A 13,791-nucleotide genomic window follows, 5' to 3' on the forward strand; every position below is an offset into this window, starting at 1 on the left:
TATGTAATGCATAGACCGCAATGAAAGATGGGTCTCTAGAATGAACCGAATAAATAGATATATCAATTTATTATTGTGCCTGTTAGAGCCTTTTGCAAGCAATTGGTCTAGCGATGAGTCGTTCATGAGCGAGTCGCACAATTGGGCTAGCTCTTTTTGATGAGCCGTATTCGTACGACTCCCGGTAAACTGTACCACAGCTCAATTAAACGGTTACTATTTTTTATCAGGAGATATTTTAGAAAAAAAGCGCCTTTCAAATTATCCAAGTAATTGTTATTACATATTCATAGACGTGAACGATGTCTGACAGTCCGACATCTGAACTTGGATATATGTAGGTACCTAGAGCTACTAACTACCTAGCGTTTATTTTTTCTAGTGGTACGAGGCGGTGTACCGCTGGGAGATGGGAGCTTGGTGCTGGGAGCCGTATCGTGGGCCTCGTACCGGGCGAGCATTTTCATTGCACACACGTTCTGAGCTCACGGTTCCCATTCAATTGAGCCGTCGTTCAATTGAGAAGACTCTTTGACCCGCACTAAAATATTGAGATGGTACCTTGGCTTCCGCTCTTAATAAAATGAGTCGTGGCCCATCGCTAAATTGGTCCCTTATCCGACATTCAAAAGGGGTTTTAAACTAAGGCGATGACAATTGAAAGTAACAGGTGATTGACCACAATTTTAATTTAGAAGCAAAAAGGTTGCCTGTAATTTCTTTATGTATGTAATAATCTAAGTCACGAAATCTGAAAAGTAACATTTTTTTCACATTGTTCCACCCGTTCAATATCCCTGCAAACGGAGAGCTCATTTTTCCACTCGCTCTGGGGATGGGAATCAATGTAAAGTGTGTAAACTTTTCACGATCTTAACCTAACGAAACATTTCTTGGAATCATTTAATAACGACGCATTTTCAATTTTACATCCATTATTCCAAGAAAAATATTCAAATATGGGAATGTTTTCAAACCATTATTATCGTCCTACGCGAAATACAAGCCTGTCTTTGTTCGCAGGGGAAATCAGAGATGTCCTTTCAGTGGTTTTGAATCACAAAATAAATTATGTAACGACCAGGACATGAACCGAAATAATCATTGGTATGTGCTCCGATACGATACTTTACTCGTATATACTTAAAGCGCCTGCCGAGAGATAAGGTTAAATCAAATTCTTTATTGAGGTTCGGAGCATTAAATGCTGAGAATAATTAATCTTTATGTTTGCATGAATGACTATTTCCATTCGATTATATTGTATTGGGATCGCATTAAAATAAATGATTTATTTACTCTTGTCTAGAAAATGTCCTAGAAATATTTAGCTCATTCACAAATACAATTTTTTACCTGCCATGTTCATTGTGATTTGAGACACACAAAAGTTGCAACTTAAAAATGATGATCTCTTTGTTTGTAGGTGTTCCTATACGCTTTACGTAGTGTCAAACATAATTCAAAATGTAGAATCGATGTCCCCACTGACTTAGTACCTTTTGGTTCCAGCCCATTTAGCACGCTTTGTGCCTCTCTTATACTGCATGACATAAAATTTTATCGAAAAGAAATTTTTATAATGTCGATGAAAGGAATTTATGTTCTTCAAATTAAAGCAATGAATGGTCGTTTTTGGAATCACGAAGCACATTTTTATCTTATTTTTTTGTGTTCTTATTTATTCTATAATATCTACATGTATTTTTAACAGACCTGTAGAGCAGACAGAAGGTTAATATTTAGAAAATGACAAAGTGTATATACCAATTATCCAATGACGGTGTACAACAGTATATTATTTCAAATGATCTGCATAAGGATAAGTAAATAGTATATGTTCCGAGATTAATTGATACCTCTCTAATTAATAATAGGGAGGGAGTGTTGTCTTAAGTTTTAAACATTAAATCGTTTTAGGAATACTACATTTAAACTTTAAAATTATGATTATATGTGTACAGAATAAGAGATGTCTATACAATAAATTTCCAAATATGACATTAGTAATATTTTAAATATTTAATATGTCGTAATTAATCATTATCAACATCGTTAATCATAGCGTTACAATTCTTTCCTTAAACTTTCTACATTTTACGTTTCAACTTGTGCTCATCCATTTCTGTGAGTTCCTTGTTCCCATGAAGACGGTGCTCGTCTTTACAGAATTCAGCTACTTTCGTTAAGTTTTTGTATAATCTGATAGTATTATTGTCCCAGCGTCTGGACGATGTAGGCCCTCTGATTGGTCAAATTCATATTATGTGATTCGGATAAATTCTGCATTGGGGGTCTGCAGGCAAAAAATACCAATCTGCCCCTCAATTTTAAGCAACCGTAAGGTTCATTTCGGTTTGCAGGCGACTGGATACAAAAAAAAAGACATTAAAAATTAAGACACGATTTCATACTGAAAAAGAATCGCCACATGTAATACGATATTCCTTCAAAAATATCGTTTCTCCTCATATAATTTTTGGATAATATCGAAGAAAATATGTTTTAAAAAGTTTATAATTCACTGGATTAATTAAATTACAGTGAAAATTATCCACAATTACGTGATTACGTTTGACGTTTGACGAAAAAAGCACGCGTTCATTCAATATGGCCGGCAATAGCTGGCCGACACAGAGCGCACCTCTGGCGGTGTAAAAACTAACCAAATAACTGGCGCGAATATTTAAATATGCAAAATTACTTGACCATTAAGCGTTTCATAAGAAGATTTCTTCTGGAAGTTTATTTAAACTTTGCAATGGCATTTTTCATTATTATTATTTTTTTTTTTGCTTATTAATTATATCTGATTTTATATTGACATGTTTTATAATTTCTAAAATTTAAAAATTATTTATTTGCGATGCTTTAATCCTGATTGTTTATTTATATCTTAAGAAATAGGGTAAAAATACTGTTTGAAGAGAATATGTTTAATTTTTTATTTAGTATTTCAACTTTCAATTTATTAGAATAACCGTTATTAAATGTTATTTGTCTTATGAATATATTGTTTTATGCAAAATTTTTTTCAGGTCTTAAAATGCTTCACACAGGATATAAAGCATCACAAATAAATAATTTCGAAATTTTAGAAATAAGATAACATGTTTATAAAAGTAGATATAATTAACAAGAATTTTTTTTATAAACTCTCTTTTAAATATTTTCCCACTTAACTGGTCTTTCATATTGTAATTCCTAATTCTTATAAACCCAGCCTACTCTTACCCCTCCCCCCTCCTTCCACTTCTTTTTCCCAATTGTAATCTATATTTAATTTTTGACTTCGGTGTATACTTCGTTCATGAAACATGTATTGGTTGTATATAATAAAGTGATGTTAAAAAAGTTATTTGTTTTTTAATAAAATAAAGTTTAATAGGATAACATTATTTTATCTATTTCCATTGTATATCAATGCATACGTACATAATAAAATGTAAACATTATATTTATTTATTAATTGGACAATTTGCATAGCGCCGCTTTTGTGAGATATCACCTCAGGGGCGCTATATTGTAATAATCTACCTTTATATATAGATTTTTACTCTCCTGATGAAGGTGTATATATATTCTAACTTTAAACTTTATTAGATACAGTAACAGTTTTAGGTAAAGAATTACCACCAGTTGGAGTAAAATTTACACCTTTTAATTAAACCGACTGTTAATCTCATCGCACAATTACCCCCCCTTTATCCATAAACACGGGTACAATTAATCAATATGTAATAATCTATTATTTCAGTCAACTTTGTTATAACTATCTTTGATTGTTGTGACAAACTATACGATATTGATTCAACTTATAGACATTGACGGTTGTAACACATATTTAAGCACTGCAAGTCTCCTACGAGCAAATTATATTAGGTACCATAACATTTAATATCAGTGCCGTGCAGGAAGTGCCGTGCAGGAAGTGCCGCCCGCAGGGCCTAGCAGCAAAAACCCGCGGAGCGGGTTTTTAACTGCTAGTGAAAAATGATTATAACCCATATTTGAATTTTTTTCTCCAAAATTTCATATGGGTTCAATATGTTCGTTCTTGAGATAACAGTGAAAGGGTGTTTTTGTTCCCTTATTTTCCGATCTTTTTTCTTTTAAAACTCAAGTGGGGTCCATCCCCTCAGCACAATCACCACGAACCGCCCCTTCTGCTGGTGCAATCGAGATGGAGATTGCGTTCTTATGGCATTAGTATCATGTTTAAATGGCAGTTAAATTAGTTTTAGCTTTGGTAGAAGGGTTTTCTGGGTCCAGTGAATACCTAAGTGCTGATGCTGGGGGTAAAAAACTTATAGGAAGATATTCTAAAGTTTTAACATGCACTAACTAACTAATCAACAAAGGGGTAAGCGCAGTGAAAGAATGCCGCATACCTCCTATTTTGGCACTTCTTTATTACGTCTCTCGACAACAATTTATTTATTCACTTGATAGGTCCAAACTGGATGCCAGAACACTAACATATAAAGAAGAACATAGAAAGCTCAAGGAAGATAATTTATTACGTAATATTTGTGAAGAAAAATTATTGTCATCATCGTTGGGTGACAAATTTATAAGTGGGTTTATTGTAGAGTAGATTCTTCAGAGTATAATGAGCCTTTCCACGGACTTTACAGTATCTCACTATACGCCAAATTCTGCAATTCCTTGCCAAATTATGTCCGTGAAAAGCAGGGCATGAAACAGAGCTCTCAGAGCGTGGGCATGATCATGCAAATCGTACTTATAGGATGTAAAGAAAACATATATTGTTACCAGATGTAAAATAGTTACAGTAGACCATAGAATACAATGGGTTATTAGATGACTTGCCCATGGACCCTCTTGTGAAGCTAGTATATTATATAAATCACTAATTACGTATGCCGTCGAAGATTGTAACGGAGGGAAACCAACAGGGAACTGTTTTTTGCCTTCGCTGGATATGGCCTGCCCAGGCCGTACTTCCAACAGTGGGATGGGGGGTTCTGGAGACGCGGATAAGATTTGCTGTTAGCCCAGTCAATGAAGGGAAAAAAAGACCCAATGTCGGAACTAATTCCCCGGAAGCTGAATTTTTCACAGATGTTAGAAGACCTTTAGACATGTATTTTTAAAAAAGTTCCCAACTTTCCCCCTTGTGCTTCCTTCCCCACCCCCTCTTGAATATATTTTTCAAAGCCTTTCGGAATACGCTAATATCTCCTTGATGGTTTTAAAAAAATCATATTATTTTTTTTTTTTTTAGTTTCTGATTAATTTTTCGACTACCATAATACGGGCGTGTGTCTAGTGTGGTAGTCGAAAAGCATGTAAAAACTGTACACATTAATATTTCATGAATAAAGAAAAGAAAAAAAGTTACTCTAAAAAATTGTATTCTTTCATTTTTGCGAGAAAAGCTATACAATCTCTACAATTTATTAGTAAAGGAAAAATATCAGTTTTTAAAATATTATTTCATAATATATTTGACATAACTTTTTTCCGAGCCTGTTAACGAAAAAAAATAAATCAACAAAACTTGTAGACAATATTTTTAGCTATAAAATACTGTATATAATGATGAGATTAAATTTATAATAAGGCACGTAGGCTGTTAATAAGGAGCACGGCGCGCGGCGGCTCGAACGCGCAGCGGTGCGCGGCGCAGCGAGAAATTACAAAAACCTAAGAAATGTAATGACTAATTCATGGGTTTGCTTTTTTTATAACAAATTCATTTAACGTTGAAGAGTTTTATTGTTATTTACCAGTTTTAGTTCGGAGGGGAGGTGGGTAATATAAATATTTTCCCCTGCCCAATGAAGCGCTTTCATTATCCACCAACCGCCGTGCCCCGGTCTTGCTAAACAGTCATATTATGTTGTATGATTGTTTGTTACTTATTATTTAAATAAAGGAATGTGGGAAATTTATGGGAATCAGTTTACGCGTCCTCAACAGTAACCCACATGCTCCATGGACATGAATATTCTCGGGCAAACAGAGCCTACACTTTAATAGCATCGTCACTTGTCCACGTAATGAGAGAAGAATACCAAGATATTGATGGGAAATTAAGACAAATAGAAAATATTTATCAAGATTTAGTTGCGTGGAAAAAAGATATGGAGGAAGTTAATAATGATGACAATCTAAAAGAGACGATTCCATATACTGAAGCAAGTGAAGACAGGATTAAGGAATCATCGAGTAGGACTGCCAAATTGTGGCTTTACCTTCTACATTGCATCGACCTCATGCTTATATTTATATTTGCAGAGAAGTCCGGGAATCGGAAAATGCACCTAAATACTATTGTTGATATGCTTCCATTTTTCCACCCGGCAGGACATTTACCATACGCAAAATCACCACATATGTACGTTCAAAGTATGTTACAACTCGAATCAAGAATAACCAAAGAAAAATATAAACTATTCACTGAAAATAGGTACTTTACAATAAGAAGAAGCGAAAGATATTGGTCCGGTACGTGGACGGACATGATCATCGAGCAGTGTCTCATGCGACCAATGAAGTCAGTAGGAGGTTTGACACTTGGGCGCGGAATCACTGACAGCGCTTTGTCAAAGTGGAAACTTGGAACCACTTACTGCGTGAAAGTGCAAGAGAGTATTGAAGAATTCATCGGTATAGAATTTAATTTTACTGAACAGCATGTTGAGCTGCGCTAATCACGGAAGAAAAGGGATGAGCTAGATATAGGAAAATATACATCATGGCTAAGACAGCACAGCCCGTTCACAAAGCTCTCGGGGGAGCTGGTGTCTTTATCTTCAGGGTTTATTTCAGATAATAGTGTCAATTGTGATAACGCTTATGAGGTGGGCCTGGCAGCTGTGCAAAAAATGAAAGGATGTAATTTTGGAGATATACGACTCAAAAGGAAAGACATGGTGACTACCCAACAAGATTCAAATCCGCAACTCTTAGGACGAGACAAGTTGCAGTAAACCCCCAGCAGCTATTTAACAGAATACTGTGAGTATAGTGATAGTCCTAGCAAGCTTTAGGCCTACTTAGGATATGAATTGGCTTCAAGACCCTTCTATTTATGATGAAATCTCCCTTTGTAAAGGAACAAAATCATGTATGGCGAAAGTATTTAGCGAAAGTATTCATGACGATGTTGATTTGGAAAATGCTGCAATAGTCATCGATGGGGGATACCTCCTACACTCTGTTGTTTGGCAAACTTAAACTACTTACGGAGACATCATTAAATCATACTCACGTTTCGTCCATACTAAATTTGGCAAACATTCTATTGTCGTTTTCGATGGATACCCTGAAGAACCAACTGTAAAATATGAATAGCAAAAACGAAGGTTGGCTAACAACTCATTGTGCGATATTGAATTAAACTTCACTACACGTTGTTTGACTAAGAATAAAGCTTTCTTATCTAATAAGAAAAACGACAAAAATAATGATTGAAGCACTGTGTCATGAATTTAGTGAATCTGGTTTGAAAACAGTCACGGCCGCAGGTGATGCCGATATTGACATTTTACTAATCGGCATCGAACAACTCAACATCTTCTCAAAAGTGATTGTTGTTGGCACGGATAGTGATCTTTTGGTATTACTTGTAAGTCTTGCTCCTGAAGGAAAATCTATTTTTTTCTGTAAAGATGTTGGTGAAAAGGCCCCTTCAAGAACTTTCTGCATCATAGAGAAACCTATAATGTTACATAAAGATATTCGAAAACACGTACTATTTACCCATGCCATTACGGGCTGTGATACGACCCCATCTTTATATGGGTTAGGAAAGATAAAAGCTGTTGACATGATGAAAAACAATCCCGAAGCAAAACGCGCAGCTGAGGCATTTCTGGAAAAAGATGCAACTGAAGAGAACTTGTTGCAAAATGGAGAAAAATTCGCTCTCGCCATGTATGGTCTTGGTAGCTACTCTAATTGAAACGAAGCTCGATACTATAAGTTTACCAGACTAACGACAAATCAACTTTTAAATCTAAATTTGACTTAGCAAAACTACCACCGACTTCAGAATCGTGTCATCTACATTTGTTGAGAGTTTATTTGCAAGTAAAGTTTTGGTTAGGAAACAAACTAAACCCTATAAACTGGGGATGGAGGTATGAAAATGGTGCCAGAAGAAAATTTTGAAACCATTTGCTCCTGATTACCTTACTGTGGCTGCAGAAAATCTGGATTTACCTGCTCTGCCATGTGCTACAACCGTAACGGATTATCATGTCTGAACACACCCCAGTGTGACGAATAAATGGAAGACTCTCTTGACTAGAAAATTATTTGAATATTTGCCTAATTTTGTCATAGATAATATTGATAAGTATATAATATAATTTACAAACCGTTTTGTCATTATAATATTTTAAGAAGCTTGTTTGAAAGTAAACCATTTTAGATCTATGCACTATTTTAAGTGATTTCGGTATTTTATTATTGATAGGTGCACATAATAAAACAAGTGAGAATTTCCACAAAAGATTTTTTAGAACATCGCCACAACATAAGGTCTGCAATATTTTAATGTTGTGAAAGGGTATTCCCACGCTGTTGTAGGTATTTTTGGCTTATTTCACATAACTTTATTTAAATAATAAGTTACAAACAATCATACAACATAATATGACTGTTTAGCCAGGCCGGGGAACGGCGGTTGGTGGATAATGAAAGCGCTTCATTGGGCAGGGGAAAATATTTACACTACAAATAATTAAATGAATTTGTTATAAAAAAAAAGCAAACCCATGAATTAGTCATTACTTTCCTTAGGTTTTTGTAATTTCTCGCTGCGCCGCGAACCGCTGCGCGTTCGAGCCGCCGCGCGCCGTGCTTCTTATTAACAGCCTACGTGCCTTATTATAAATTTAAACTCATCATTATATACAGTATTTTATAGCTAAAAATATTGTCTACAAGTTTTGTTGATTTATTTTTTTTCGTTAACAGGCTCAGAAAAAAGTTATGTGCAAATATATTCGGAAATAATATTTTAAAAACTGATATTTTTCCTTTACTAATAAATTTTAGAGATTGTATAGCTTTTCTCGCAAAAATGAAAGTATAAAATTTTTCAGAATAACTAATCAGAAACTAAACAAAAAATAAATAATCTGATTTTATAAAACCATTAAGGAGATATTAGCGTATTCCGAAAGGCTTTGAAAAATATATTCAAAAGGGGGTGGGGAAGGAAGCACCAAGGGGGAAGTTGGGGACTTTTGTAAAAATGCATGTCTAAAGGTCTTCTAACATCTGTGAAAAATTCAGCTTCCGGGGAATTAGTTCCGACACAAAGCCTTCATTGACTGGGCTATGTTATCCGGCTGAGCGGATGCGCGTGGCTTCATAGTGGTCGGAAAGAAGAAATCTTAATTTACTTTTCACCAATGAATATAATAAGCGGCGTTATCCGATCGCTGCGGAAAAACAACTTAATAACAGTCACTTCTCATTATCGATCATGTGCATCACTTATGTCAAACTACCACATCAGATTATTTACTCTGAATTGAATAACCACATCTCATATTAGAGATAAGAGAACTTTAACACCCCGATTCCGCCTACTGAACTCTGCTCCAGTGTTGCCATAGTCATCCCACTGATTAATTTATTAATTAATTAGGAAATGATTATCTCGTACTTAACCGATGCAGATTTTACTGCGGCGGATCATATTATAAAGCAGTGTTTATTCTACCACTGTGAGTAAATAACAATCTAGCTCTGGAGTTCGGAAGTGGGAGGTAACCGAATAAGGGGTAATATTGGTAATCCGAGTGGAATATTATAAAAACGCTAAACTCATCTGTTCTGAAGCCGGCGGCACAATATTGTTTTATATAACTTTATTTGCCTTACCTCGAATTGTTAACACATATTACTTTAATGTACATTTTAATAATTCATGTTTTTAAGACCGATTGCGGAGTACTGTTGCGTTGGATAGGTAGGAACCTTTATTTTGTATGATATTACTACACGATAGTGCTTACCAGAGATGTGCTTTATTTCAAATAAATCCATTTCAAATGGAAATGCAAAATGCAAAATGAGTATTTTCCATTTTGCATTTTAAATGCTTTTCTAAAAACCATTTTGCATTTTGCATTTTAAATGCTTTTCTCAATGCATTTTCCATTTTAAATACTTTTTGCAACATTCTTCCAACTATCTCAACTCATCTTTTTTTCATAAGCCCCAAATATCAGTCGGTCCTCAACCTCGCTATGAGAGATAATTTACATTTGTCAAGTTGCTCCCTGGTAGGAGCCCTGGCAATTTAGTGATACCATTACAAAAAATACTGATTCAAAAACTGAACATGGGGCCATGACGCTGTAATATTAACTGCTAAGTTTCTATGTTTTTACGTTGGCAACATTAGTCCCGCGCAAATTTTTTGTGGTTTAATAATCTGTAGTCGTGGTGTTTTTGGATTTACCATCACGTAATATGTTTGTTCTACATTGATATATATCCATTATTAAATGACAAAAATGTTTAGAAATTCTATAATTATTTTATTGTTTGACCTGAGAAACCATTTTGCATTTTCAATGCATTTTGAAAATAGGTATTTTGCATTTTGCATTTGAAATGCTTTTCTAAAAACCATTTTGCATTTTGCATTTTCAAATGGAAAAATTTTGACCCATTTCCATTTTGCATTTCAAATGGTTTTGGTACCCATTTTGCACATCTCTGGTGCTTACCTCCTTTGTCTTTAAGGCAAAGAGAAAGAAAGAATATCCTTTTCGGTCAAAATTTATAGATTAACCCATGCTAGGTACATACAGGAGCTTCTCATTTGGGCGCTAGATGGCACTGGACCCGCTACGATTACGGATTACGAATCGCCGCGAATATTTAAACTTCATTAATGATTGGGTAGTTTGTTAAATTCAATTTTCAGCTATTGCAGTATATTTTTGGGGGTCATTGTTCAATTGACCTCTTACAAGAGCCGCCACTGCTGCTTCATAACTTATTGTTTATGTGTATGGACTCGAATAATAATATACGTTTCGTAATCGTGAGATTTTTAGAGTAAATCGTAAAAAAAAAAAATATTTGTTCCAAAAACTCATTTTGTAATTTCTTTATTAATTTTATTACGGCGTTTTTTTGTCGGGGCAGCTCAAATATATAAAAAAAATAACTTTTTTCTTATGCTCACGGAGAAACTTCCAGCACCCACTAACATGGTTTCCGAAAGAAATTCACTCACCCCCCCCCCTCTCATCCTTCACTACTGAATATTTTACAAATAGCTTTTTCAAGTACCTACCCCCGAGTATATTGTCTGGAGGATTTCAAGTGGCTTAAGGACCTTGACTTAAAAGTTGGCAAGTTTTCAAAATAATGTTGATTTCCTGCGCGTTATATTAATGTTTCATAGGTATGGGATTACTTTAACATCTCGTTATCTAGAAATGTTCAATTTACGTTCAATATCACGTTTAAAGGGATGTTAAAATAATATTTATTGCACATTTTTCTGAGACTGTGAAGGTAAATGTCATAGCACGGTCAGTTAGCATTAAACCACCTCAGAGTAATGGGCTTTTCATACTTTCAGTGGATGGTGAAATTAATGTTCGTTACATTACAAATGCTTGGATTTATTCTCAGAATCGCTAAAGACTTTAATAACATAAAAACTATAAAATTACTATACACGTCTCTGGTTAGAAGTCAGGTTGAATACAATGCAACCATTTGGTGTTCTCATTTCAACTCTCATTGTTTACAAATTGAAAAAATTCAAAATAAATTTTTACGTTTTATTAATTTCAAAATTGGTATTCCTATTATTGAAATCAATTATGTCAATTTACGCAGTAAACTTAACTTATCGAAATTATCTGAAAGGCGAAAAATATTTGATCTCCTTTTATTATATAAAATTGTTCATTCAAGGTTAGACTGCCCTGACACTATAAACTTGCTATCTTTACATATACCTCCAAAATATTCTAGACGGAATATTTTATTCTACAACAATAACTTCGCTACGAATTCTGTGTTAGAAAGAATACATAGGTTGGGCAATGACCTAAGTGATGTCGCTGACATATTTAATTTAAACTTCAATACATTTAAAGCCAAATTAGTCCACCACTTTTTAAATGTAAATAATGTATGAGAAATCATTATATTTTATTTCGATTTTGTATTGTTTGTTTTATACTGTTGCTAAAAATGAAATTTGTAATTTTTATGTACTTAAAAGCCCAATAGGGCGTCAATAAATAAATAAATAAAAATTATAGGTATACATGCCCGGCCTGGGCGCCACCCGGAGCACGCATAGGCCGGCCTACGTGGGGGCAAGGGCGGCGGTGTGTCTGTCTTATGACATGACATGAGGTAATTAGGGTTGTTATGACTAACCTGCGCGAGCGTGGTGTGGAAGGCGGCTGGCCTGGGCGCCACCTGGAGCACGCATAGGCCGGCCTGCGTGGGAGCAAGGACGGCGGTGTGTCTGTCTTATGACATGACATGAGGTAATTAGGGTTGTTATGACTAACCTGCGCGAGCGTGGTGTGGAAGGCGGCTGGCCTGGGCGCCACCTGGAGCACGCATAGGCCGGCCTGCGTGGGAGCAAGGACGGCGGTGTGTCTGTCTTATGACATGACATGAGATAATTAGGGTTGTTATGACTAACCTGCGCGAGCGTGGTGTGGAAGGCGGCCGGCCTGGGCGCCGCCCTGAGCACGGGCAGGCCGGCCTGCGCGGCGGCAAGGGCGGCGGTGGCGGCGGCCGTGGAGCGGCCCAGCACAGCCAGGGCGGCGGTGCGTCTGCCGCCCAGCGCCGCACACGAGCTCATCAGCAGGGAGGAACTGAACCTGCAATACAATTAATATACATTAGCACACGTAGGAACTTTATCTTGAACACAATTATTATACATAATTAGTCTCCTGAAATATTAATCAAAATTGAAAATATCTCCCGAGTAAAAATAAATGCCGCCTAATTATTTGTTATATTTTATGCTATGCATAAAACCTTGTCTTATAAACATTAGTTTATCAGGCTTTAGCTTAAGGTGGAATCTTACCTGCCATACAATTAGTATACATTAACTCAAAGAGAAACTTTACCTGCAATGCAATTTATTAAAAATAATATATATATAACCTTCTCGAGGTGGTGGTCATTTTTTATCTCAAAACTTCCCGAACTGTTCGGATGTCATAAGTGGCAGGGGGCTTGTCACCAAGATAACCCCAGTGAACAGCATTTCGATTCATTGGTGCATATTCAACGAGATCGTCGGTGTGCAATGAAATTACCGTTGTTTACATCACTATCATTATACATAAGATCAAGACCACAGATAATGGCGAGGGGTAAAATCAACTGTTGAAGAACGAAGGGCATAAGGCTGACTGTGATTCGTCAATAAATCAATCTGACAGTAAATAGGCATCTCGCATTATAATATCACCATTTACTTCTTAAAAGTAAAATCTGCTTTTGAATGAATAGACATTTTTACATGGGAGCGCAAATTACTCGCCACGTTATGAACAAATTTGCAAAGTCCAAATTCGGCAAAAAAATTCTGTTCTATTTTAAGAGTCGAATATTTCGTTTAAGTATTTAGTTAAGACACTTTTATAAATGTTCATAATTTACTTCCCAGCAATCAACCAGCTTTGTGTTTCGCGTCCAGACGTTTCTCGATGTGATAGTATATGTTTCTAAAACTGATCTATATTATACAATGTGAATATGCTTAAAATAAAGTAAAATAATGCTTATATATGGAATGTA

At 35.5% G+C, this 13,791-nt stretch overlaps 1 protein-coding gene across 1 annotated transcript in view; it reads right to left on the bottom strand.

Annotated features, from left to right (window-relative positions):
• Positions 1-13,791, bottom strand: part of LOC149427052 (uncharacterized) — a 421,382-nt gene that overhangs the window by 227,563 nt on the left and 180,028 nt on the right. Inside the window, exon 3 of the mRNA XM_089634915.1 lies at positions 12,677-12,857. Within this exon, the coding sequence (XP_089491041.1) occupies positions 12,677-12,857 (181 nt within the window). The remainder of the gene's footprint in view (positions 1-12,676; positions 12,858-13,791) is intronic.

Source organism: Hesperophylax consimilis, chromosome 1 (genome assembly GCF_061612785.1).
Source record: "Hesperophylax consimilis isolate HC1 chromosome 1, BYU_Hcon_1.0, whole genome shotgun sequence".
Lineage (NCBI taxonomy): Eukaryota > Metazoa > Arthropoda > Insecta > Trichoptera > Limnephilidae > Hesperophylax > Hesperophylax consimilis.